The 26,436-nt window shown below is 33.6% G+C and overlaps 3 protein-coding genes and 8 non-coding genes across 23 annotated transcripts in view; 9 read left to right on the top strand and 2 right to left on the bottom strand.

The window, feature by feature from the left end:
* Window positions 1–398: 398 nt before the first annotated feature.
* Window positions 399–16,362, bottom strand: BKGD (beta-keto-L-gulonate decarboxylase). Of its 2 annotated transcripts, none has more exons than XM_039847676.1 (9): window positions 16,231–16,312; window positions 11,322–11,414; window positions 9,392–9,490; window positions 6,715–6,788; window positions 6,437–6,538; window positions 5,354–5,530; window positions 4,194–4,343; window positions 2,541–2,657; window positions 399–1,604 (listed from the first exon to the last, which is right to left on the bottom strand). In XM_039847676.1, exons 2-9 carry the CDS (start codon window positions 11,374–11,376, stop codon window positions 1,431–1,433), a joined length of 948 nt encoding a protein of 315 aa, XP_039703610.1. In that variant the 5' UTR covers window positions 11,377–11,414; window positions 16,231–16,312; the 3' UTR covers window positions 399–1,430. The 2 variants fall into 2 exon arrangements, with proteins under 2 accessions (XP_039703610.1, XP_039703609.1); XM_039847675.1 differs by having other exon boundaries at window positions 513–1,604; window positions 11,322–11,400; window positions 16,231–16,362.
* On the top strand, window positions 16,332–26,234 carry TAF1D (TATA-box binding protein associated factor, RNA polymerase I subunit D). Of its 8 annotated transcripts, XM_039847679.1 has the most exons (14): window positions 16,332–16,463; window positions 18,172–18,295; window positions 19,037–19,412; window positions 20,247–20,422; window positions 20,730–20,790; window positions 21,149–21,321; window positions 22,199–22,234; window positions 23,073–23,123; window positions 23,309–23,343; window positions 24,261–24,315; window positions 24,698–24,740; window positions 25,342–25,412; window positions 25,841–25,881; window positions 26,114–26,234. In XM_039847679.1, the coding sequence occupies exons 2-6, from the start codon at window positions 18,237–18,239 to the stop codon at window positions 21,308–21,310; spliced, it is 834 nt and encodes a 277-aa protein (XP_039703613.1). In that variant the 5' UTR covers window positions 16,332–16,463; window positions 18,172–18,236; the 3' UTR covers window positions 21,311–21,321; window positions 22,199–22,234; window positions 23,073–23,123; window positions 23,309–23,343; window positions 24,261–24,315; window positions 24,698–24,740; window positions 25,342–25,412; window positions 25,841–25,881; window positions 26,114–26,234. The 8 variants fall into 8 exon arrangements, with proteins under 8 accessions (XP_039703613.1, XP_039703617.1, XP_039703612.1 ...); XM_039847683.1 differs by lacking the exon at window positions 23,073–23,123; XM_039847678.1 differs by having other exon boundaries at window positions 22,199–23,123.
* Window positions 21,901–22,028, top strand: LOC120590703 (small nucleolar RNA SNORA40). Its single transcript, XR_005649757.1, has one exon. It is a non-coding gene; the product is annotated as a small nucleolar RNA SNORA40 (small nucleolar RNA).
* Window positions 22,895–23,025, top strand: LOC120590699 (small nucleolar RNA SNORA18). Its single transcript, XR_005649754.1, has one exon. It is a non-coding gene; the product is annotated as a small nucleolar RNA SNORA18 (small nucleolar RNA).
* LOC120590704 (small nucleolar RNA SNORD5) lies at window positions 23,163–23,234 on the top strand. Its single transcript, XR_005649758.1, has one exon. It is a non-coding gene; the product is annotated as a small nucleolar RNA SNORD5 (small nucleolar RNA).
* On the top strand, window positions 24,049–24,186 carry LOC120590693 (small nucleolar RNA SNORA8). Its single transcript, XR_005649749.1, has one exon. It is a non-coding gene; the product is annotated as a small nucleolar RNA SNORA8 (small nucleolar RNA).
* LOC120590695 (small nucleolar RNA SNORA1) lies at window positions 24,451–24,585 on the top strand. The gene has a single exon (XR_005649751.1). It is a non-coding gene; the product is annotated as a small nucleolar RNA SNORA1 (small nucleolar RNA).
* LOC120590692 (small nucleolar RNA Z40) lies at window positions 24,925–24,997 on the top strand. Its single transcript, XR_005649748.1, has one exon. It is a non-coding gene; the product is annotated as a small nucleolar RNA Z40 (small nucleolar RNA).
* LOC120590698 (small nucleolar RNA SNORA32) lies at window positions 25,454–25,575 on the top strand. Its single transcript, XR_005649753.1, has one exon. It is a non-coding gene; the product is annotated as a small nucleolar RNA SNORA32 (small nucleolar RNA).
* On the top strand, window positions 25,910–26,036 carry LOC120590694 (small nucleolar RNA SNORA25). The gene has a single exon (XR_005649750.1). It is a non-coding gene; the product is annotated as a small nucleolar RNA SNORA25 (small nucleolar RNA).
* CEP295 (centrosomal protein 295) overlaps window positions 26,155–26,436 on the bottom strand; it is a 50,305-nt gene continuing 50,023 nt past the window's right edge. For 3 of the 5 annotated variants that reach the window (XM_039847669.1, XM_039847671.1, XM_039847674.1), the window contains one exon: window positions 26,155–26,436. In XM_039847669.1, coding sequence (XP_039703603.1) covers window positions 26,304–26,436 — 133 coding nt within the window. In that variant the 3' untranslated portion in view covers window positions 26,155–26,303. The other 2 variants (XM_039847670.1, XM_039847672.1) reach the window with 1 other exon arrangement.

Genomic DNA, 26,436 nt, shown 5'->3' with positions numbered 1-26,436 from the left:
TCTGTCTCGGCATAGGATGGCCACAACAAAATAGCATCTACCTTTACAGTCCATCCAATGCTTTATTTTCTTCATAGCACTTACTACCACCTGACATTATTATATATTTGCTTAATATTTGTCTTCCCTACTATATAAATGATTGAATGATAGATCCCAGCATCTAGTCAAGTATCTGGTATAATCATCCACCCATTCATTCATTCAATCAATATTTATTGAGTGCCTACTTTGGCCAGACACTGTTGAAGGCACTAGTGCTATACTGATGATCAAAGCTCTTGTCCTCATAGAGCATACATTCCAGAGAGCAGGGTATGTGTTCAATACATATTTAAGTGAATATTAATATTATTTTTGTCTAGAGGTAAATATTAAAAAGAAACAATATCATATTGTGAATTTTAAAATTTTATTCATTCTTTTGCTACAAACTAGTACTTATTTAAAAATATTTTAAAATTTATACTCAAAGGATATGTTATAGCTTACATCCAGAGAAGACAATCAAATAATATTTTTTGATTTATTATGTGCTTAGTACTGAAGATCTCCTAAATCTGCACATTGTTGGCATTAATAAGATTACAGTTGATTTCTTACTAATGATTATTACAGAAGAACACTGAAGAAAATTTCAACCATTATAACCAGTAACAAATGTATTCAAATATAATTTTATATTTCACAAAGGACAGTGGTCATGTGTAACAACAGCCTCACTTAGAAATTATACTCACTTCAGTGTTGTATTTTGATGCTGTTTCTTTTCCCCGCTTTCTTCTTCCAAATAACTAATAAGGTACAAACTGCTTCCAGTTGGCGATCCAAACAAAAGAGGAATCATGGCTAACTGTCTAGTTGCTAATGTTTGTACAAGGCAAACTGCAAACTCTGAGTATGGTTCAACTTCACCAAAAGGGGTAAAGTTGCTCCCTCTGATCACCTTATTCCATGAAAAAAGTGTACTCTGACTCCTAAAATAGACTTTTAAAATTCAATACAAAGATTCAACAACTATCAAAATTTCCAACACTGATTTTTCTAGTACCCAGAAATACCCAATTAGCAGTTGTGAGACTAATTTGAAAAAATTAATAATGTTAAGTGTAAATTATTACTGTTAGTAAAATTAACCAATCACATGATTCCAGATCATGTTTATATTTAAGGTATAAATATAAGACTGATTTTTAGAATAAAAAAATAATGAAGAACATCTCCATTATATATCTTTGTTCCCAAGAAACTTTTTCAGATCTATGAAATAACAGAGTAATGTCAACATACCTTTCATTTCAAAGGCCAAAAAAATAGGGTTTAAGTAGTAAGATCATTTCTATTGAATTTTATATTTGTAGCAATTAATGAGTTAATCATTTAATTAACTTTAGTTAATCACTTCTTTTTCTAAATGCTGATCAGTTGATTTAATCTCGCCCATATGAATGGGTCTCTTCTGGTTGATCAATGCGATAAAGAAACTCCGCAGGTAAGAAGTAGCCAAGATATTCTACTATATCTGGGGTAGTGTCATAATGGTAGTGTCCACCTTCTCCATGATGACTGAAAAAGTGAGTGTGCTCCAATCGCAAATCAAATCCCTAGGATGACAGACAAGCTATCTGTTAATATTCAAGTTATTTTGGATAGAATTTATTGGGGCAAGAGATCTTTATGTTACAGTAGTTTTTATATTTTATTGTTTAAGTAGGTAATACATTCACAAGATACAAAATTCAAAGGGTGCAAAAGGATATAGTCAGTAAAATATACCTTTCCATCTCCTGCCCTTACCTGACTCACTTCCTTTCCTTGAAGGCAACCAATGTAAGCAGTTTCATCTATATCCTTCCAAAAAGATTGATTTTTTTGTTTTTTACTCAAATGGTAGCACTCTGTGTGCTGCATATTGCTTTTCTTCATTTGACAATATAGCGTTGAGATCTTTGTATATCAGATCATAAAAGAGCTTCCTTATTCTTTTACACCTACATGGTATTCTACTGTATGTACATACCACTTTTCAACTAACATTTAGATTATTTGAATTCTTCTGCTATTATGGCAATCCTACCATGAGTAATCTTTTAATAATCATTTTATACACTTATGCAAATATTCAAGGTTAAATTCCTAGACATGTAATCAATCATTGGATCAAAAGATATCACTAGCCAGGATTTTAGTAGATATTTGCTTTGAATTGGTCTATATTATAATATTTTTTTCTAATGTATAATATTAGAATATACTGAACAGGTAATAAAATGGTAAGCCTGAATCTTGTTGCGATTCTACTACTTAAATACATGACTTTTGGTATTATTTAAAATGGTTGTGTCTTCATTTCTTCAAAGTTAAAATCTGCTCTGCCTAACTCATAAGGTCTTTAGCCACCTGCTCTGTTACTACTCAGAATAATTCTAGAGACTATCCTAATTCTTAACACAAAAAGTGCCTGGTTGTAAAAGAATATTCTGAATATTGAGCATTATCATTGTGGTATACTGCAATATAAAAGATAAACATAGACTTACTGGGTCTTTGGAGACAAAAACTGGCAGACAAATCAAAGGAGCCTTCATCTCATAAAAATTCAACCATTTATTCACCTTTTCCTCAGAGTTCAATGGGCAGGAAGAAAATTCTGCAGGCTATAATAAAAGATCATTAAACAGATAAACATACTGAATATTATTGAGAATTAAAATTTTTATATTACATTAAAAACTTTAAGCCTTCTTATACATTCTATTGACTATTTCTGGCATCAAAAGAAGTTATACACTCTAGTTTTCAAAAGGATCATCAATCAATGTATATACACTAAAACATATGCATGAATAAATGAAAGAAATGCGTCTATTACTATATTTTTATTCTTCATAGCCAGTTTTCCTGTGAATATATCCTCATTCTAATCTTAAATGTCATCCTATACTTAAAGTACACAATACTTTATTAACTATAATTACCATGATTCATTAGATTTCTAGAACTTACTCATAACTGAAAGTTTGTACCTTTTGACCAACATCTCTCCATTTCCCTTGCTATCACTTCCAAGCCCCTGACAACCACCACTCTACTCTGTATCTCTAATTTGGACTTTTTTTGGATTCCAAAAGCTGGTATCACACAATATTCATCTTTCTGTGCCTGGCTTATTACACTTAGTATAAGTTCATCCACATTATTGCAAATGTCAGGATTTCCTTCTTTTTTAAGCCTGAATAATTTTGTATATATCTATATCACAGATAGATAGGTAGATGGATAGACAGGTAATCACAATTTCTTTATTAATCCATTGATGGACACTTAGTTTGTTTCCATAACTTGGCTATTGTGAATAATGCTGCAGTGAACATAGGAGTTCAGGTATCTCTTCAGGATACCAATTTCATTTCCTTTGGATATATACCCAGAAGTAGAATTGCTGGATCATATGGAAGCTATTTATTTAAATTTTTTGAGGACCCTTCGTACTGTTTTCCATAGTGGTTGTACAATCCTGTAATAATTTGGTAGTTACAAATAAATTTATAATTTTGTTGTAAATAATTTGGAAAAATAAGTAGTTTCACAAATGTGTTTCTTTGCAGGATCAGCTGGCTTGCCATTTAAAATTATCAGCATGGAAAAACATTAAAACAATAAATTTTATAATGACTTTATTGATTAAAAAAAAAGGAAGTTGTAATCACTTTCACCATTCATTCATTCACCTACCAAAAATTATTTTAAAGGTATGCCCTAGGCCTGTCTTTATATAGTATTCCATCCTTAATATCTTATAAATTTGTTATATTTAGCCAACAGATTATAATTTTCATGATACCCAAACCACAACTATCCTAATAGTAAAGTCTATGTATGGGATTCTGGCAATGAAAATAATAATCCTTTTAGCACGTTTAATGCTCACATTGATCTTGATCTTAAAAACAAGGAAAGTTGAAAGTTCTAATATATTAACATGAAAAAAAAGACTCTAGATGTTATTGCATAATATAATTTACAGTATTGTTTGTCATTTGAATTTTAAAGTAATACAATCTAGTAAAAGGATTTGTTCAGGGTGTCTTTAAAAGTAGAATTCTCAATGCATATTTACAAAATCCATAGAGCCTTAAACATATATGAACACACCCACACGAGCATGCGTTCACACACCCACAATCCCTTACCATAACGTGAGTCTTCACTTTTCCCTTCTGAATTACGAAAGTACCTCCCATTCCTACAGCCTTATCTCCATAATGTTTTTCAAGAGTCTGTCTCATACAAGTCACAAAGTTAAGTTTTCCAGTTCTTCTTTTGGCTTTCACCTCAATGACCTAGAGAGGACATTAATATGCATACCGTTGTTATAAGTTGCAAAATTTTATGTAAATAACTACCAAAGTGAAACATACAATCTAATGCCATCAAGCAAATATTCACTAGTTTGCTTAGCGAACCCAAATGAGTTGAAGTACCTGAATCCTCTGTAAGTCTTGATCAATAGCATATATATGAGTTATATATAATTTTCTGTAATAAGTCTTATTTATGGACTGAGAAAGAGTTATCGCTAAATCCTACACTGAACTCTAGAGATTCTTATTATATCAAGGTGGTCAAAGGTTGAGAATTCCCTCGCTTAAAGGGTATTGCTTACTGAGTGTGATTCTTAACCTCAGTTTTAAATGAGACTTTAGTACTTTCTGAATCTTTCATAACTGGGTTAATTGCAGGGGAGGTGAAAATTATTACATTTTCTCACTTTAAAATTCTGAACTCAGGTTACCTCGAGTTTATTAGGTATTTTTATTTTACTACCTCATTTCTCAAAGTAGCTGAAGTAGCTGTCTCTATGAAATCTGAGAGTTCTCACAACTGCTAAAACTGAAATCATCTTTTTGGGTACTAACAGGAAGTAAATCTGAAGTGAGGCATTAATTTTCCTTATCTCCTTCTTACTATAATTTTTTTGCTGACATCATTTCTGTCTAGTTCAATTTCTGATCAGTTAGGAATGAACAAATTGCAAATACACTAACTATATAGGTAGGCATTGTATTAGAAAAACGGTTCATCTGTTTGACTAAGTCATTCTCCACATGAATATCCTGTTATCTTTTAGTTCCTCAGAAAAAAAGGGTATTGCTTACTAAATATTAGACTTAACTTTAGTTTTAAATGTTACCTTCACTCTGCCTGTATCTTTCATAATTGAGTTATTTAAAGAGCTTTGACTTAGGTATTTGGATTTTCTTTAGAAAATGATATTTGTGGCAATAAAAGTTCAAAATTTTAGCTATCTGAGAACTTTTGAACAACACTATGTTTTTATGAACAAAATCACCTTTCCATGTTGGCCCTCACTGGCAAAAAGATTAGCCAGTAATGCACACCCAAAATCACGATATTTCTCACTGTATTTCTCTAGTAAGCATCCTCCATCTGCAGGGTTAACACGGGCAAAGTAACTTCCATTCACAGGAGGTTTGTGTTCACTTTCTGTTTGAACAATTGGCATAAACTGAAAAGTAAATAAGGTAATTAGTCAATCCTAGTATTTCAATGCAAACAGAATATTTTGAATAATGTGATAGAATTTTATTAGACTTTGACAATTTAAAGACATAAGAAAACATGAAATACGAAATAATTTTAGCGTTAAAAAATGTTGAAGGTTTACAAATACCAAAAAACTGAAAACACTGTTTACAGTATTTCTTATAGTTTTCTATAACATTGTAACATTTGCTTTTAAATTTCTAATTTTAAACTTTTTTCCATTTGAATACTAGGCAAATTATATTAATGATTCTGCAGAATAACTTGTATGATTGTTGACTAATGGTCACCTCTGTAAAGGTTGTGAGAGAATTGGCAGACTGAGGAGGTCATTCACTCTTTATTCATGAGATGTGAAGAAACAGTGATACTTTTATGCTGGAATTATATTGATATACATAGTAATAGATATTATCTTCTGTAAATAATTATTATACTCCTGGGGTAGTTTCCCACTGTTTGGTCTGAAAGGGGCAGGGATTGACTAGATCATTAAATATTCCATTCATCTTATGATTGAAAGCTGCCCTTGTATCAAAAGCAAAGATTTATAGAGAAGCTAGGAATTCTCTGATGTAGAAGGATTAAAAATTTTCACAGTCCACGGTCCTTAGCAGACCACAGTAGGACCTGGGACTCATCTAAGACTGAGTGAGTGTATACCCTAAAAAAAACTGGGAAGTAGAAGTTAGTGCTCCATTACAGTTGCCATAATCCAAATTTGTATCAAACAGTATCAAATCCAGAGAGACATGACATCAACTACTTAGAATTCATTCAGAAAGTAGGATTTCTGATAGGGAAATAAAAGGAAAAAGGCAAACTAAGTATGAAATCAATAAAATAAAATAATTATACATATGCTGACCTCAGCATTGAACCCGAGAGTCTGAAATGGGCCTGCCCCCGCTCCAAGAATAAAAGCTCCAGGAAGCTTGATTTCTTTTGCAATCTTATTTAGATCATAGACCTATATAAGAGGAAAAATATTTAAATCATAACAGATAAATTACTTGGTTTACTTTTTATCACTGAGTCCAATAACACTTCTTTGCCATACTGGTCATTAGATCTGATAATAAAAAGAAAGAATCAACCCAACCTCTACAATCTTCAAGTGAATGTGAAAAGTAAAAGTACACTTACTTTGTTTCTATTTACAAGAGGCAATAAGTAAGGCACACCTCCTACTTCTGCAATTCTAGTTTTCCCACAGATGCCTAAAAAAAAAAGCCATCTTAAAAATAGGTAAACATCTAACTTAAGTACTATATAATAAAGAAGAAATTAATTTATTAAGAGTATATAACTTCTGTTCTCATAGTATTACAAATAGTAGGGGTTGGAAGATGTAAGTAGCTAGGATCCATGTCCTATTCTAACTACCTGTGACTGATATTGTCATAACCAAGCATGATTTGATATAGTTGGTAGCATAAAGGTAATAGGAAGTTGATGATGGGGCAAGGGCTAGAATTGGGGCCAAAGTTTGGATTTGATGAGGTTTCTATAATTTCTAGTCTATAATTATTCCTTTAAAACTTTATTTCTTTGGGGGTACAGAGGAGTTTAGCTAAAATTGTATTTTAAGTTAAAATACTTTGCTGTGGTAGAATATAAATAACATTGATTCTTTTAGAAATCCATATTGGGAAATCCTCTTGTCAAAGTTGTTTTTTCCTAAGGTTTTTAAATAAAACTAACAAGTAATTAACGGTAACTTCAGATGTGAGAAACTTTCTACTTAAATTTTTAATTAATATCACAGGTGCAGCTAGACATAATTTGGGAGAAGGCATTATTTTTAATGAAGAGTGGAAAATAATTACCTTTTGTTTGAGAAAAAGTAGTCTTGTCAGTTTCATACTAACATCATTACACAGTAGATATAATTGATCTATTTCTTCAGCTATGTAGAGGGTAGATGTACAAAATTCTTTTAGGTCCTATTTATAATTAAGGATTTTGGAAATGTTTTATATGGGATCAGCAGAAATTACACATAGATAAGACTCTTTCTCATAAGTGACAGTAACGCTAGAATTTAAAGAAACCACAGGAGGACTATTTGAGTAGTCCAGGAAAAAGACAAGTAATGAGCTAAAAATGGTGACTTGTAGAGATGGAGAAGAGGAAATTAAGAAAAAGAACAATGAAAGAATAGCAACTATGGTGAAATAGAGTTAAATTTTAGACATGTTGACCTTGTTATCTTTAGCATATATGGGTGGAGATGTCCTGTCGATAGCTGGAATTCCTGATCTACAGCTAAGACAAAAAGAGATCTAGGTGAGATATACAGATTTCAAATTTGTTGCATCCAAACAGTAATTAAAACCACAGGAGTAGGTGGAAAAACCCAGAGAGATTGTACCGAGTAAGAGGAGGCTGAGGAAAGAATTCTGGAAAACATCAAAATTTAAAAGCCTAATAGAAAGAGAAAGAAATCAGGAAAAATGAAGGGGGATAAAACAGAGAGAGGAAAGGCACCAAGGAAGAAGAGGCCAAAGAAGAAAGAAAAGAGGAGAACCAAGGGGAGAGTTAGAATGTCAAGTAGCAGTGGCCAAACAGTATGAAATGTGTAGAGATCAAATAATACTAGTAAATACACCAAGGTCACTGGAGATTTGAGCAAGACCAGTTCATGTAGAAGAGCCTAACTGTTTATGAAAGGTCATACATATATAAATATACATTCTGGTTTCCTTAGTATTTCAATTTAAAGACTCAGAAATTATTGACCAGAAACTCTTTTTCAAAGTATAACCCTTTCTATGACAGAATTAAGAATTCACATTTTTTCTTTTTCCTGGTACCCTCTGTTTTCTGTTTTTTCATTTTATTGTAATCATTGATTTAATTATTTTTAATTAGGGAGAATATAATTGGAAGAAACATAGTTATAAAAAAGCATTTGCTAAATGCTTTCAAGGTGTGAAGAGAAACTGCCATCTGGCACACAAAATTTCTAGAATTTAGAGGTCTAGTTAAAATCAAAGACTCTAAACTGGAAAGACCACCAAAAGAACATTTAAACCCTCCCTCAGCCCCGTGAAGCCCATGTACATTGATTAGCTTGGGTAATGAAATGAATGACAGAGAAAGAACGAGAGCCTAGGTGTTTCATGTAAAACTGCTCTTTAACAAAGATGTCAATTATATAATAAAAGAGTGAATGAGTGTGAGTGTTTATCTACAAATTTTGGACTTTAGAAGCAGACCTAGATTTGTATCTTCATGATTCACACTGAGCTTACTTAGCCTCTCTGAGTTTCAGATTTCACGTCTATAAACAGGGGCTACTTACCTTGCAATGTTAATTTTAAAAATTAAGACATCAAATATAGGTATCATACTATCTGACAAATTATATTTACTCAGCCAATATTAATTTCCCTTTAATAATTAAATTAATTATTCCTTTCACTTTAAACATTGGCTGGATGATCACTTGACAAATTTGTTAAAAGGATATAAATATTTAATAGATTATTCAAATACAAGGCTTTTAGATCCCTTCACATCTTGAATAAGTAAAAACAAAAATTAAAATAAGTTTACTTAACGGTCACTTGAGCAATTAAAAAACAAAACTCATGTAATAGCAAGGATTCTAGTCTATTGCACAATATTTTTCCCACAAGGATACAAAATGACATTTGACCAATATAAGAAAACAGCACAGAAATTAAGTATAATTTCATTTAAGAGTTGGGACAATATTCTTTATTTGTAGATAATTTAAGATAGTCCTTAAAAATAATTCTGGTTTCAGAAAAATATTAGAACTGAAAAACAAAAGCTAATTGCAAAAATTGCTTACCTTTCACAGGAAAGGTAAATGGCTCTTTAGTCAAATCAGGGCAATCAACTACAGAAACCTGGACGTCAGCAAAGTTATCCTTTAGCCCCTTCTGTAGAACTGATAAAACAAGGAAAACGGTTATTTAACATCAGGTAAAAATCTGTCACCACATAGCAAATCTTCCCTCAACATTGCTGTGTCATATTTCCAACCTAAACTTTTGTAATTAAAAGAGAGGGAACTGGTGTTATTAATGAATATAATTTGACGTCAGACACATAATCACAAGACATGTAGACTAAAACACATAAATATTAGTATTTATATCATTGTAATTATAAACCACTAAAGATAAACACTGCACTCAGTGAAAACTACATTTCTTTGGGGGAGAAGATTCCAAATATCTATTTAAATGGAAATATTTAAAGTGCTAGAAAGTAATCGATTACATGCAACAACTTCCTTTAAGCTTAAAGACAAAAACAGGCAGCTATTCTAATCTAAGGTGACAGAACAGTGGCTACCTCTTGGGGTATAGATATTGACTGGGAAAGTGCATGAAGGAGCCTTCTGGGATGCTGTAAATATTTTATACTTGATCTGGATGGCAGTGACATGCATATAAACATGTTAACATTCATCAAGCTGTACATTTAAGATTAGTGTACTTTAATATAAATATGTTATAACTCAATAAAAAAATAAAAAAACATGTCTCAAAGTTATAAATCTAAGAGCAACGTACTTTTAAGGATGACAGTTCTTATAAAAATTCTTTGACAGTAGCGTCAGCTATTAGTTTGTCTTGTAGAATCTCTAAAAACATGAAATTATCCAAAATCTAGCTTTAGCTGTCCTGTCATTATCAGGGAATACAGAAAGACTGATAGAAAAATCCAGGAAAATAAGTAGCAATACAAATTGTTTATGAGCTGCCATTCAATTTAGGAAAAAATAGGAAGGTTGTAAGAGAGCCATAACCAAGGCATGAGTACACTTCTTGACTTAAGCCTTATCAGGAAGACAGACGAACTACCAGGACAGATACACGTTGAGAAGGGAAGGTTTTATAGTTACTATCAAAATAGAAACAAAAGGCTGTCATACAAATGTTAGTATTCTGATAGGCTACATAGTTTTGGGTTAGTACTATTCCTGGCTTCATCTTCCTATTTTTCTTTTCTTTTTTTTTTTATGTCCCCTCCTAATTAGTCTTGTGAAGGAACCTTAAATTCTTGTTTGAACAAGGTGAAATACATAAAAATATACAAAGAAATATAAGCAAGTTCACTGGCAGTCTAGCATATCAAGAGAGAGGAAAAAGTCGTATATGGGAATATGATAAATACGCCACAGTAGATTGTATATTTAAAAATATTGTAACCGGTAACACGTTAATAAAGCAAAATTGTGCACCTCGGCATCACACATGATTTAAATCTTGGATTCCTATAGTTTCATTCTGTAAAGTTAGTATACTATAAAGAATCTTAAATGGTTTAGTTTCTTTGGAGGGGCAGAATTTTGGGCTCTCAATAAAAATAGTACAGAACAGATACTGAAAAGGAAAATGAGTTCTATATTGAAAGTACTATTACATAAATGAAATCTTAGCATATATTTATTTTTATTTTTTTCCTTAGAATAATTAAAAAAATTCAAAGTTCATCTACAGCCATGCCACCCTGAACAAGCCCGATCCTGTCTGATCTCAGAAGCTAAGCAGGGGTGGGCCTGGTTAGTATTTGGATGGGAGACCACCGTGTCAGCTTACAATCCCTTATTTTTTATTTTTTACGCCTACAGCATCTGGTAGGCGTAAAAAATAAAAAATAAGGGATTGTAAGCTGACACGGTCCTTGCAATCTGTGAAGTCAACCAGATTCCTTCAGCTATAAAATAATAAGTAAGTAAATAAATAAAGCAAAGTTAGCATCGTATTTACCTCCAGCAAGCTCCTCTAGACTCGGCACATGAAAAGAATACTCGGCACAGGCCATTTTCTTTCTTCTTTAGGTGCGAGACTGTACAAATAAAGCTACTGTAGGTTAATTATCACAGGAGTTCAAAGTGCACCAAACATGAACAGTTGCTGTTGTGGATATGAACATTAGAGTTCATATCTAAAGAAGGCAGAAGGGATTAAAGTTCTTATAGTGCTGGTAGAAAAAAAAGAAAAAGAAGGCAAAAAGGCATTGGGTTTCTGTCTTCACAGAAAGGCAACCACAATTTATAGTATTTAATATTTCAGGTGAGAAAATGCCTAGGTAACCTCTTTTAATACTTAAGTCTTATTTTTTTGTTTTTATTTTTTTCAGTTTGTTAAAATTTTATTAGTAATTTTACACCTATGCTCATAAATGAAATTGATTTAAAATGAGCATATTAAAATCCTATTTTGTTCATTTTTAAATTTTTTATTTTTCAATTACAGTTGACATTCAATATTATTTTATATTAGTTTCAGGTGTGTAGCATATTGGTTAGACATTTATACAATTTCGATGTGATCCCCCTGATTAGTACTCACCTGGAACTATACATAGTTATTACAATGTTATTGTTATATTCCCTATGCTGTACTTCACATCCCCGTGTTTATTTTGTAATTGCCAATTTATACTTCTTAATCTTCTCACCTTTTTCACCCAGTCCCCAACCCCTCTCCCATCTGGCAACCATCAGTTTGTTCTCTGTATCTAGGAGTCTGTTTTTGTTTATTTTGTTCTTCAGATTCCACTTATGTTCATATGGTATCTGTCTCTCTAATACTGATATTTTAAATAGTTGACATTTAAAATAGACAGGAAATTGCAAACCAAGAGGCAACATGGTCCATTAATATTATATCTAGATTGAACACGGAATTTTCTAATGGTTGGTCTAAGGAATATACTGAGGCAAAAAGTAGTTAACAGTATAGGACACTCACGTACTTTTATAATAAATGATTTGTGTATTCTAGACTGTATTTGACATTTAGGCTAAAAATTAAATGTTTCTTAGACTTACAAAAGAAAATTTAAATTACTAAGAGAAATGGAAACTTCTATAAATGATTAGGTTTTAAAATCCAAATTACTTTCATTTACAAATAAACATATTTTCTTGGTAAGCATCTTTAATATTCAATTATTCTGATAACCTAAACAATTATAATATTTAAAAAATATATGCTAAGTATATTTTACAATAAGTAGGCAAGTACACACAGAAATTAGTATCTTACCTTTTATTCACAGGACAGCGTGCACAAGCAGAGGGAGATAAAATGAAGACAAAGAGAAAAAAAACCAAACAAAAGTAATAAGATGGGCAGGGAATCCTATTCTAGGCCATTTGCAACGAGGAATAAAGGCAAAACTCCTGAGGGTGCCTCTAAGAACACTGTTGGAGTTCTCATGAAAATTGTTAATGGAAAACTTCATTAATCTGAATAGTCTTTGGTACATGGCTACTTAGTATGCAATGGAAAAATTCTTTGAAAAAAAGTTTCTTTTTAACTTTTCCAAAGATTCACAGGTTTCTTAGAAACTCGATTTTTAGTTTTGAGGATAATGTCAAACAATCCATCTCCCACAAACATGCTATTGCATACATTTAGGACCTGACATTTACTTTAGTACTTTATGCATATTAATTAAAGGATACTAAAAGTTGGAATTTGATAATCTGGTCTCCCAAATAAAATATAAACTGTTGATAATAGGCCTTAAGTCCTATATAATCTTAATTCAGTTATCTCAAACATATTTTTGAATTGAATAATCTATAATTGTTCAGGAATTAGACATTTTAACTTTTTTAAAAAATAATTTCAGATGGACAGAAAATACATACCAATAATTTCTGTATACTCTACACCTAGATTTTCCAAGTGTTAACATCTTATATTTTTGTTATCACAAACCAGCAAGTACTAATTAAGAACGTTAAAATGTGCTCAACGAATACTAGATTTATTTATAATAAAGATAATACAAGCACTCCAGGTATTTGTTTACACTAGAAATAATAAAGACTCAAGTTTAAATTCAAATACAATCCTAATTTTACACCATTTGCTATCTTTAAAAGAAGGTCAGTTTTGTTTTGTTTTTTTCTTTCCCCACCAAGACAGAAACAAAATCCAACCCTGGGAGGCTATAACCTGAATAATTGTTTTAGATATATAGACCTTCAGGCAGGCCAGCAGCCCAGAAGGCCGTGTATGTATAAGTGTGTTTAAGTGGGAGGGAGGAGGTTGCAGTAATGAGAGAACAGGATTAGAAAGGTTCTACTATAAACTCAGAGTGGTCCCAAGAGGACAGCTTTGGGCATACAATATTTATCCTTCAGATTCCATTGCTGGGATTCAGTTGCCCAATAGTGGGGTGCAGAGAAGGGAAAAATAGAAGGAGGCAGTTGGATAGGCATAGCTGCAGAAAGAACACCTAAAGGGATGAACCAACTATGGCAACCAAGCTGATAACTATTAACTGCATATTATGTACCAGACACTGTGTTCAGGCACTTTACAGACATTCTCTCAAACCTCTCACAACATAGATATTATCCGCATTTCGTAAAAGAAGAAATCAGCTACAGAGAATACATTATTGACTTTAGATCACCATTAAGTGGCAGAAACAGAATTCAAACCAAATCTAGCCCAGCGTAAAGCCAGAACTCATCACATACAATGTGGATTAACTGGTGAAGGAATGAGACATCTCAGTTCACATTAGGGAAGAATTTGTAGAGCAATCTTACAGCACCTGTGATCATGTTTACTTTGCTTTTCCCCCTAGACTGTGATTTCTGAAGATAAGGCTGTTTCTCATATATGTCTTCTGTTAAAGAACAAAAATCAACCAAGTAAATTTGAGGATCTAATTAGCTTTATTAAGTGATTCATGAAATAGACAGCATCCTATCCAGTAAGTAGATGGGCCCTCCCATGGATTGTACAAAATGGAAGGTTTTTATAGGAAGAAGGGAATGTCAAGCAAGTTATTAGCAAAAGAAAAAAGATTCTTTTTAGGCCAGGTCATCTTTTTTTAGGCTAGGGAATGGCAGGGGTTTTATCAAACAGATTACCTCACTAGTTTTAATCAGGATATTCTGAACTGATTGGCTTAAAATTCTACTCCTGGGTGAGGCTGAAACTGCAATTAGGTTTGTTATTTATTAAGTTTTGATTTGGTGACTGGGCTTAGCAAAAGTGACTCCATTCTGTCCAGTTGTTTCTTTTTATTAACATTTCAAAGTACCTAGCAAACAATGGACACTAGTTTAGCCTTAATTATTTATGGAACATTTACAATATACCAGACTCAAGGCTCTGGGATAGGACTGGCTTCATGGGTATGCAACTAGTATAGTTACTCAAGGCCATATGCTCAAAATAGAACTTGGTTTAATGCTCTGCTGTCACTATCTGAAGTTCTTAATTTTATATGTGAACTATTGTTTAAGACCAGTAGTGTGCTGGCTGGAAAATTACTGCTTGGCTATCACCCATGGGAACATAGGTTATCACCTAAGGGAACATAACATTCTAATAATAAGCTTTCTGCTTCTGTGCCCCCACTTGCACAACCAACCTGTAGGTTGACAGTAAATAGAAGAAAAACAGACTTTTGTGTTCAGACAGAATGAGGAATGGGGTTTAGGGCTTAAAAACTCTGTACCTCTACATTTCGGGGCTACTTAATTTGGGGTCTGCGTACCCCTGGCAGACCCAGCTGGCTGAATAAAGAGTGTGTTTCCTATAACTCACTGATTTCTGGTGGTCCATGTGTCTATCGGGGGCTGGCGGCTACAATAGTAGGACTGGAGCAAGGAATGAGAGGAGACAGGCACAATACGCACGCCGCCCACCATTCCTAACTACCCCCATTCACATAAAGTATTTGTGAAGCCATGAACATGGCACTGAGTAAGACATGTGATGCCTGGAGCTTAAGATAGTTCATAGACTGAAAATGCCTACAGGATTAGACTTTTTATGCATGGACTTGTTCAATATTTGGAGCAAAACTGAAGAAAACAGATTACTTCCATGTCTGTCTAATCCTGAGATGACACTAACTATAAACCAAGATTAGACAGCTTTACTGGTTTATCATATAATACAAGTGGTCTGAAAGTGGACAAATCAAACAAGCTCATTCCTTTTTATAACTACTTTGGGGAAGAAACCCCACTAAAACTAAGCTAGTTTAAACAGTTTCACGTAAACACTCAATTACTGTTCAGGGACTTAGGGGGCGTGAGTGGTGGGGGGGGCAGAAAAAAATTTGTATCGTGATATATTAACGAACTCCTGAAAGGCTGACCTTCAGTTTGGAGTGAAAGAGTTAGATAACATAAGTCCAAATGTGGAGAGAGGAATTGAGTGTCCAATGAAGTAACATTGGCTTCCAGCACAAAGGTTACATTTTTTGAGTGACAGTCAAAGCATGATCCTTTTACAATTTAACACAGAAGAGATTTAAAAAAAAAAAATTTTTTTATGGTGACATTGGTTAATGACATCCAATAAGTTTCAGGTGTACAATTTAACAGTAAGGCTTGTATATTATTGCATTGTGTTCACCTCCTCTTGCTAGATTTCTTTCTGTCACCACATATTTGATCCCTTTTACCTCATCTACCTCCCTCCTCCCACAGAAGAGATTTTGGAAGACAAAGGTAGACATAATATGACAAAACACACCCCGCCACTTCCCCCGCCCCCCAACTTAGTGAGAGACCACCGGAAACAAATCAGGCTGAGTGACTGTTTCATCGCAGTTCACATCTATTCCGTTCACTTGATCCCACAATTTCTTTTTGTCTTTTGCCGAAATTTTCTTGGCTATTCCACTTACCTAGTCCGTTAGGGAAGCCTGCACCTGAGTCCTTTGCCCTGTCGACCTCGCCTCCTCTGGGTTAGGGACTTCAAACTCCGCCCACTTTCACTCGCTCCTCCCTTCGCGGTGATCAAGATGGTACCTCCTTCCCCTCTTTCTCTCCGGAGCTAAGTTGTTATCGCGAGATTTCGGCCCCACTATTAGCTGTGTAGTGCGTTTGGCCCATCCTTTTCTTCCGCTCAGTGGCAGAGGTAAGCTGTTCTCGGCGTGAGGGAATGCAGAGGTTGGGAGGTTGCGAGCGTGCAGGTTACATACTTCCGAGTCCTGGGTAACCGGCAGCAAGTATGCATTTGAGCCCGGTACTGAGCCGGCGCTTGTTGGTTCTAGCCGTCTGTCACCCTGGATGATGAAGGGAGAGGACCTGCCGCCCGGGCATGGTGGGTCTGGAAGGGGTTGCTCGTCTAGCTTTTCCCCGGGCTTTCTTGGGAGGATCGAGCCGAGGAATTCAGGCCCTAAGGATGGAGGGCTCACGGTTGTTGTTGGCCTGGGTTCTAGACGTTGGACTGCGGCCCACACATATTTGATTATAGTGTGCGCGTGATCCACTGTGTCTGAGTTGTAGATATCAAAATGTATATAAACAAGTACAGATATTTTGAGTTGATAAATGCGAGGTAACAATTACGCCATTTTCCATGCATGGAAAGATTAGGTGCTTCTTGGAGACACCCGCCCCAAGGTCACACGTGGTGTTTGAGAGGTATTGTTAGCACTGGTTAAGAGCACTATCTGGCCATGTGGCCTCATCGTAGAATCCCAGAATAGGAAGCGACAGTTGGGTAGGAATGCTTTCCAAAGAAGTTTCGAAAGTGACTTTTGAGTTTGTTCTTTGGTAATGTTCTAATTTATTTAAAAAATCTCACTTCAGGAATACCAGCAGCAAATGGATTCAATTTTGTTGAATTTCGTTTTTGAGCAGTTAATTCCATGATTTAGATTGTGCATTTAAACATAATAGAACCATGAAATTACTACGTGGGTCTATTGGACATTTTGCAAATCTAGAATCTGTATGACCGTATTGATTTCTTGTATTTGAACTATTTTGCTATTCTAAGATTTCCTTTCATCTTTACTCGTTTGTCATTCCCCAGTATGAACAATACAAAAGTGGAAGAATGATAGATAGTATCCCTGATAACGGAGATTCGATATTAAATGAAGATGGCGTCTTTTTAAAAATTATTTTGCTCAACCTATTGTAAAATCTTCAAAGAAGATTTTTTAAAAGGAAGACAAAGGGCATCATTGTTACAGTCTGTTAGGCTTTCATTGAAAATTTTGAGAATTCAGGACTTTTAAATTAATACCCATAATGGCAAAGAGGTAATATGCCAAATAAGTGGTTTCACAATAATTTTGATGAATCAGTATGAATGGGAAGAGACCGTAAATAAAAACACCAGGCCAGGAGTTTAAAATGGTGTGTTAGATTTAGATAGTAAGTTGTGATGATTTTTTTTTCTGGGTATACTGAGGCTACGCCCTGCCTCCTGGCTTTGTATGTAAAAGTTTTTTCTAAGGATTCCCATTTGCTCTTGAAAAATGGTTTCAGGGCCATTAATTGTACATTAGCAATTGCCCATTACTATATGGCTAATAAAATTATATTTTACTGTTAATGGAAAGATATATGATATTTTTCTTAAGAATGACGGTAATTTCCTAGACTTGTTTCATTGGATAGCTTTAGAGGTACAACTGAAAGACAATTTGAATAAAATTTCTAGATTTTGGAGTTTATCTGAAGTAGATAGCTCCTGCATGAAAATAAATGATTTTGCTTTGATTTTACATATCATGGTATAATTTGACTATATTGAATTTTATATACCAGCTGTTTGTGCTGGTATTTACTTGTTCAGAGAAATTACATATTTACTGTCTTTTGTATTGCAGAAATTTGGTTAAAGAAAAGTGACAAAAAACAATTTTAAGAGGGACTTGAAGAATACAAATCAGGAATGGATTCTCTCCACTATGTAACAGCATCTGATTCAGCTATGGAAATTGATAATCAAAGGTAAGTGCATTTTTTTTGTATTAACAGCAACCACCAGTTTTTTACTGGAAAACACTAGATTCCATGATGTTTACTGTATTTGAATTACCGGGAAAGCATCAATCATCGTAGATGAGTTTTCAAAGTATTTTCCAAGAATGAGGAAGGAAAAGAAAAACCTGTTTTACAGACCTTCAAAGTTTACCTGCTTGTATAGTTAATAGTGGGACAGATTTACTTAACCTGAGGAGACGAGTATATTCTCTGGGCCAACTTGGTATCTCTTAACTAAATCACCCTAATTTCATAACAAGAAAATGGACATCAGTGAGGCATCTTACTTAAAAATCAGCTTGCTCTGATATTCCATTATCAAGGATGCTGACTTATGCATGTGATGGAGGTATCCTTAACTCGTCCATTAATCTCACTGGGAAATCAAACCAGCATTTCTAATATACTCACACAAAATGTCTACTAGGCAACTCTTGTTTTATTTAAAGAGGAGCCTCTAGCAGTGAACAAGACTACCTGTACGGAACTTGTATTTACTTTGGAAGATTAGTATTTGGTGAACACAGGCATTTTTGGCTATCTTGGGTAGAATGGTCAGAACTAAGTGGTGAACTAGTACTGAGCCTATCTTTTTAAAAATTGTCCTGAGCTTGTTTTCCTGCTTTGGTGAAATAAAGGTACTGGTAAGCAACATTCTGTTATATTAAGAGGATGCCATTAAGTTTCCCTTTTTTTTTGTCTCTCTAGTGATAATTCTTCCTCTGGTAGCAGCTTATTTAAAACTCAGTGTGTTCCTTACTCACCTAAACAGAGGCAGAAAAACCCTATTAGAAAATTTGTTCATTCACCTGAAAGAGTTCAAGCGAGAGATTCATCTAGTGACTCATCTTTTGAACCAAGACCATTGACTTTAAAAGCTATTTTTGAAAGGTTGAAGAAAAAGAAACGTAAAAAGAGAAAGTATAAGCCAACAGGAAGACCCAGGGGAAGACCAAAAGGAAAGAAAAACACTAAAAAGTCACAAATAAATGAACAATTAAAAGATAAAGGGCCCGGGTTCCCATTTTTAGAATCAGAGAATGGAAGAAAACCATTACCTTGGAGGAAAATTTTAACTTTTGAGGTGAGTCAGTTTTTTATATATATGGATATAACATAGCTGAAGTGCCTAAAATGATTTGTTGGTCACTTGTAGAATTTAGCTGTACCTGACTTATTGCCACTTAAAAACCACCCCATCCTTCACCCTAAACTTCATTTGGGCTTCTGGGAGGAATCTTCACTGGTATATTCAGTGACTATCTGTATGTGAAGTGCTCCAAGGCTGTTTATATAAAATTCCTTGATCTCATCTTATCAGGTTTTTAACATCCCTAAAACCCAAATGGTTCTCAATTGTAATCTAGATCAAACCCACACCTGCCTTTCCTGTTCAGTGACTTTGGTAGATTTTATTCTCTTACAGATATTGAGTATTCAATTTCTAACAGAATTGCCTAGTAAATACCATAATATTTATCAGTATGCTCTCAAATATTTGAATTAATGTTTGTAGTTAATTTATAATCCCTTGATATAGAATCTGATTTACTTGAAGGGATTAATACTCATTAACTTTTTATGTTTTAATGTGTTTATAAAACATTAGAAATTTCTCTCTGCATTTAAGTGTCTTCAGTATCAGTAATTTCCAAACAACACAAAATTTGTGCTTCAGTTTTTCTTGGTACCAACTTGTTTGCTAACTTGTTAGGTAGCAGTGAATTCTTTTTACAGCCAGCATTACACATATATTAATATGTTACCTGTGAGCCATTTATGGCAAAAGTAAAATCAAGATCACCAAGAGTTCTTGGTAAGGAGCTCCTTGCCATTTTGGAACACAGACACCTGCTGAGTGGAGAAAATTTTACTTTATAAAGCCTTGACCTAAAATTGTGGTGTTTTTGACATATAGCAAGCAGTGGCAAGAGGATTTTTCAACTACCTTGAAAAACTGAAGTATGAATACCACCTGAAGGAATCCTTGAAACAGATGAATGTTGGTGAAGATTTAGAAAAAGAAGACCTTGATAGTCGTAGATATAAATACTTGGATGATGATGGATCTATCTCTCCTATTGAAGAGTCAGTGTAAGTTTAATCATGTGAATTAATTTTAGTCATAGATCTTAACAAGTGTTTTTAACTTTTAATTGCTCCATATTATGCTAGCAATTTTTTTATACTTTAAGTGATGTGAGCACAGGATCAATAGGCCATATGGGTTATTACAGTTGAGCTCTGTTAGGCACATGACATTCATTTTGGGGTGTTATATATGACAACATAATTTTTCTCCTTGACTAGTATTGCTTCTATATACTGTATGTCATGACAGTATACTACTAATTGGGTTATAGATTCTGTCATCTGACTGATGGTGTATTTAACGTTACAGAGGAGAAGATGAGGTTGCAACCAATCTTGAACATGATGATGACTGTGATATCAAATTGGTGGTAAGTGACATTTTTGTCTCAGATTATTTTGGAAGGGCAGCAGGTGATGCCAGAGAAATTTTATCCATTCTTACAGTCTGTTTAATTTTTGAAAGGCTTAATGCTTTCGGTGCAGGAAATGCAAGGATTATGATTTTTTTCATAGTTGATGAGAACATGGACTTTACAGTAGTAGTGTTTTAATATGTGGTATTATTACTAGAATATCGAATAAGAAAATAAAGAAGTTAACTTGGATTTTTAACATCTAGCTAGATGTAGTCTCCAGGTTATTTGAAGTAACCTAGAGCTCAGTTATGTGTAATTAATGAAGCAATAAAGTTTTAGTTATTGCTTAAATCTTCATATTTTTATGCAGGAGGAGAATTATTTCATAATAAATTCTGAATTACCAAAGAAGATGAATGTATATTTAGACCAAGAACATACTAAAGAAGCTGCTTTGTTTAAAAAGAGAGTATCAAAGTTAAAAAACATTGGACAGAAGACAGAATGGCCTGAAAAGGAGATAGGAATATGAATGTCAAACAGGTAAAAATAGAGAAAAAGAAACTTTACAGAAGGAAAGTAAAGATAATGTGCCTATATATGTCAGTGCAGTGATAAAAAAAAAAAATCCTAAGGAGAAAATAAAGAGCCTCGTAACATTGTGACAGAAACTGCCAAAGAATAAAAATTATCCGAAAAAGAAAAAAAAAATTAAATGGTAAAATTATGTATGTACAAAAACGTGAGGCTTTCATAGAAATAATCACTTGCTAATAAATGGGGTTCTACTGTTTTTGCCTGTACTTATTTTATTTCAGGGTAAGAAAGCTTAAACATGTCATTTGAGCATTGAATCAAAGTAGAGATTATATTCCTTAAAAGAATTTTACAGCAATCACTAATGATTGACAACCAACCACCTTCTTAGGATCTCTGAAACCCCCTACTATATAGGGGTTTTTATCACTTTTTTTCAGACAGGTGACCTTTATTGTCAAATGTTTAGTACTGTAATAAGAATTTAACAAATTTCCCTTTTTAACTGCAGGTAATATTTCAACTATCACTTTGTCACTACTGTATATTGCTGATTATTTCACTGTATATGCTGCATTTTAGGATAGCACTTGTATTTGTTTTTGTTTAATTTGTGGACAAAGACTTATAGACAGGTGCGAAAAATAAATCCTCTTTTGCAACCCAGAACTCATCATTCAGTATGAGTTTTGATACATATAAGAAGGAACATGATACCTAAAACAAATTCAAGTGATAGGATATAAGTAAACATAAAGTTTGGTTCCAGAACTGTTGAGTTGATCATTGCAAAGCACAGGATATAAGGGAAATCTCACTTATGTTGATTGAGTTCTCTAATTTTAATGTTGATGCTACAAAAGATGGCTTCTTTTTTTATTAGGGTTTTATTTTGAGAACACAATGTCTGGACTTAAAGGTATGTCTTAAGCTTTAGGTGACTTTTGATCAGATTTGTTTAAATGTAGCAAATTATAATCTAAACCTTAAACCTCCATAGTTTTCATTATTAAAAGATATTTTTGCCAACTTTTGTTTATGGCATGATACCACAAAATTAATCTTAGTCATACATTTTATAGTGATATTACATCAGCTTCACTTTACTTGCAAGACAGGGTTTCAAAACTAAGTTAGGCTATAGCAATAACCAGAATCTTGGATATCCCCACTCAAGCATATATAACATTTTTAATGCCTAATACAAATTGAGGTAGATCTAATATTGTAATGCTAGAAATGACTGCATAGAACATAAGATTTCATAAGTAGGCAAAAATTCAGTTAATGTAAATTTTTTGCTGTGTCTTTGGAATTTCATAGGCAAAACACTGCAGTATTGTGGTGTTAAAGTTCATAAAAATCAACGCTTCGATTTATACATGGAAATCTTTTGAATTATCTATAGTAGCTTGGCACTTTTCGTTTTTGTTGTCAGTATACTCTAAGCAGTATTGTTAGTCTTTGTGATTAATTTATGAATGACTAGTTTAAATAGAATGTTTGACTGCACAATTTCGAACTCATTGAAAAGGCTGGAGCATTTCGCAGTTCTGATGTCTTCCAAGTGTAAATAATGGTTGAGGTCTATCCCGATGGGGCTTTTTCTGTAGACCTACATCGTTGGAAACGCCTCATAGAGTAAATATGTGCTTTCCTTTCCTCACAGAACTATATGTTAGATCTGTGGGAAGGAACTACATGACAGCTGCTAAAACTATGAAAGGTGTAATAGGTAATTTTTTTTTTAATTTTAGGTTTTGATAGATATCAATGATCCTGTACTATTCTAGGGTGTGATAGCTTAGGTAAGTTTTGATTGGTGACAGTAATCTTGTGCCACTGCAGTTCAGATGATGAATTTAACTGTTCAACTGCTGAGTGATACAGACATGAACTAAAACTTAATTCTGACAGAGCTGAATATAGCTCTTCATAGGTTTTAGTTTTTAATTACACTTGTCAATCTTTTAACTCGGTATTTTCTCTGTAGGAGTGAATATGATTTGAACTTAATCATGTTTAGAGGTAAGTGGAATGTTTAATGTCTACTGAAATTTAAGGATTCAAAGTCCTGAAAAAAATGTAAATTGAGTGCCATTAAGTCTTCACTTAACATTATTAATAGGTTCTAAAACTTTAAGTAGATGTATAAGAAAGCCAGTTTTACCATAGGCTGATTGATATAAACCAGAGATAAGTTCCTATGGCTTCTCATCGCCATTAAAGCATTGAACCAAAGGACGTTATGCGAGCACCTTTTGTACAGGATTCCATTATTGTTGTGACTAGTAATTATTTAGGTATAAAACAAAATTGTCAAGATTTTAGCAAGAGTATTTTCCATAATAATTTACTTATATACAGAATAGGAAAAATGAGACTGCATGTCTAGGGCTACCAAATGAAAGTGCCATTTTGCACTTTTATTAAGGTGACAATTTGATATGGTTTATCCTAATAACATGTATACTTGGACACATTAAAGTAGCGAAGGAATTAAAATTTTGAGCAACTGTGATCTTCATTTCTAGTGCAAAGAGAAAAAACATCACTAGCTTTATAGTTCATAATGCAGTTAATGTGGTTGCCTCACTGAAATGACAGGAATTAAAGGTCAGATTATTTTATCTGTTAAATGAAGTTAAAATTTTTAGAGATTTGTGAAAGTAGGTTTTCTCAGATAATAGCATTGCATACTTGAAGTAGAGGTGTTTATAGTTCAGGCACAATTGCACTGCATGGTATCTGCATTCAGCAGTTTGTTCCTGCTGGGTGTTCAAAGGACAGTGCAATATAAATTCAGTATCTGGCATCGTTGGTTTTCTTGTCTTCGTGCATGTTAAACCTGGTATTTTTATTGATACAGTATTCCTATAGTTTCTTCTACTGTTCAGTTTGACGTAATCTTCATTCGGTGGGAGCTAATGCTTATCTTTTTTTAGGGTGTCTGAATGAAATTGAGAACTAAGCATATCCATCTACTGTGACCCTAATCATGTAAGGCTTTCTATTCCTGTTGCTTCTTGGAGCTTCTTTTCTTTATTGCTAGCATGTCAGCAGAAACTTCTATATGGATGTAGAAGCCTTTTGTTTTGCATAGTGTACATATAAGCTTGAGAGAAACTTATAAAAAGCCTCATTCTAGGTGAAAATGGGCACTGTTCTTCATGGTGTCCAGAAATAATTAATGTGGCTATATTGAGACACAGGTTATGCTTCCATCACAGTAAGTTTATTGCAGTGATGACAATGAGACCTGTAACATTTTTTGCTAGACTCAATGAGTAAAAGATGGATAAAATACTTAGAGGCCGTTAAGGAATAATATAGTTTAGATAATTTGCCAAAATGGCAATGTACTTATAATTTTAACTTATAGGGCCCTGAAGTAAACTGAAGAGGTTGAGTCCCAATGACTACAGGTAACATTTTAATTTATTCCCTCATTCCTAGTTTATATGAGACTTAAACTTCTCCCTTATAAAACTTTAACATTAAATGTCTTTGCATTTAATTAATTCTTACAGCAGCCCTTCCTGGTGGTTTATGATCTCAAAAAAGATTAGATGTTAAATAGGCCACCATGTGTTTGTACTGTTACCAGCATGATGTTATGATGATGGGCAAAATGTTCAACTGCTCTGAATGAGCTGAATGAAAATAGCCTTTCTGAACATCTAAAATATGTGCTACATCTTAAAATATGAAAGCACTAAGATAAAAGTTCCCTGAAACATGCATGTTTCCAAATAGCTGCCTTTGCAGTTAATGATCAGGGAACGTTTCATATAGGTTCAGTTATGAATGGAAATGGATTAATTAAGGCTTATTTCAAAATGTTTCTTCCCAACATTTAATTTAAATGAACTGGATTGAAAATATGCTTATCCCAACCATTTGCAGTTTTAACTCTGGAATTTTCAATGTATGCTAGTAGAACCGGGTTTCAGGATACTTTGGAACCTAATGAACCTCATTTTGAATAATTTAGTCCAATAAGAACTTTAAAATCTTTCTCCATAGGTGAGGAGTTTTTGAAGTATGTCTATATTCAAGTGGAGATCAAAGAAACCTAACTAAAAGAATTGTGGCAAGTAATTTCTTTATCTTACCACACCAAATTATCAGAGTATAATGGTCATTACCAAGGCTTTTAGAATGCAGTTTCTCATTTGCCGTGGACATGACCACAAAACATTTTTCCCACTGGGTTTTCTTTCTGCTACATTGTGAGCATTCAGCCTATTGGGAACATTTTATTAACCCTTGTTTTATTTCCATGGTCTAGATCAGCTCTGTCCAACATACAATATATATATAACAAGCTGTAATGTGATTACTTAATAGCCATTGGTATTCAGCAAGATTTCAACAGTAGCCATAGCAAGTGGTTATTATATTGAATAATGAATGCCTAGATTTAGAGTCATGCAGCTGTCCTTTGTCTAGTTAATTTCTTTTGGGTTGCTAATGACCAGATAGTTTGTGATCATGTGGTCATCTCTGTATTCCTGTTATATAGGACTGACGTGACAACTGGATTAAGCAAAACTTATTTTAAAGGTATGCACACATTAGAAAAATAATTTATAGGTCATTTCAAAGAGAGCTTACAGGACGAAAACCAGGAGCTCTTAACGCTGTGACCAAAGATTGAAGTTCTCCATAGGATGTAATAGTCACTCAATAGTGCTATGTTTTCCTGAGGAGATATAAGATTTAGCTACATAAGTGATGTGGGAAAGTAAATAAATGTCTCCCAAGTTTAATCACTGCCTACTCTCTTCTTTCTTAGGGATTGAGACTCAAGAAGAACTGAGGCAATGGAAAGGGGAATTCCTTAAATAAAAATTTATTTTAAATAATTATGCCTATGTTACACGTAATAAAAAACCTTTATGCTTTTTGTGGAAAGTAGTCAGCATGTATTTTTTGCTCGAAGTTTCTCTAGTGTTTTCTGTGGAAGAAATAAGAATAGTTAGCAGTTAACAGTTGTATTGAACCTTTGACTTGAAAAGTTGTAGGGGGCCCCTGCTTACCTTATGAAATTCTTTTGCCCTTGCTCTATTTTGGGCATAAGCATCTTGCTTTGCTTTCTCATCTAACTGATTGTATAAT

Source organism: Pteropus medius, unplaced genomic scaffold (genome assembly GCF_902729225.1).
Source record: "Pteropus medius unplaced genomic scaffold, Ma_sr-lr_union100, whole genome shotgun sequence".
Classification (NCBI taxonomy): Eukaryota; Metazoa; Chordata; class Mammalia; order Chiroptera; family Pteropodidae; genus Pteropus; species Pteropus medius.
Note: the sequence above shows the minus strand (reverse complement) of the source record. Positions and strands in the feature narration are given on the sequence as shown.

Excerpts from the sequence above, each read along its gene's own strand:
- BKGD (XM_039847675.1), bottom strand. The coding sequence starts at position 11,376 with ATGGCCTGTGCCGAGTATTCTTTTCATGTGCCGAGTCTAGAGGAGCTT. Across the intron at positions 6,539-6,714 it reads CTCTTGTAAATAGAAACAAA|GTCTATGATCTAAATAAGAT; the intron begins GTAAGTGTACTT and ends CCTCTTATATAG. Across the intron at positions 4,344-5,353 it reads GTGAGGGCCAACATGGAAAG|GTCATTGAGGTGAAAGCCAA; the intron begins GTGATTTTGTTC and ends TGTCCTCTCTAG.
- TAF1D (XM_039847683.1), top strand. The coding sequence starts at position 18,237 with ATGGATTCTCTCCACTATGTAACAGCATCTGATTCAGCTATGGAAATT. Across the intron at positions 18,296-19,036 it reads ATGGAAATTGATAATCAAAG|TGATAATTCTTCCTCTGGTA; the intron begins GTAAGTGCATTT and ends TTGTCTCTCTAG. Across the intron at positions 20,791-21,148 it reads ACTGTGATATCAAATTGGTG|GAGGAGAATTATTTCATAAT; the intron begins GTAAGTGACATT and ends ATTTTTATGCAG.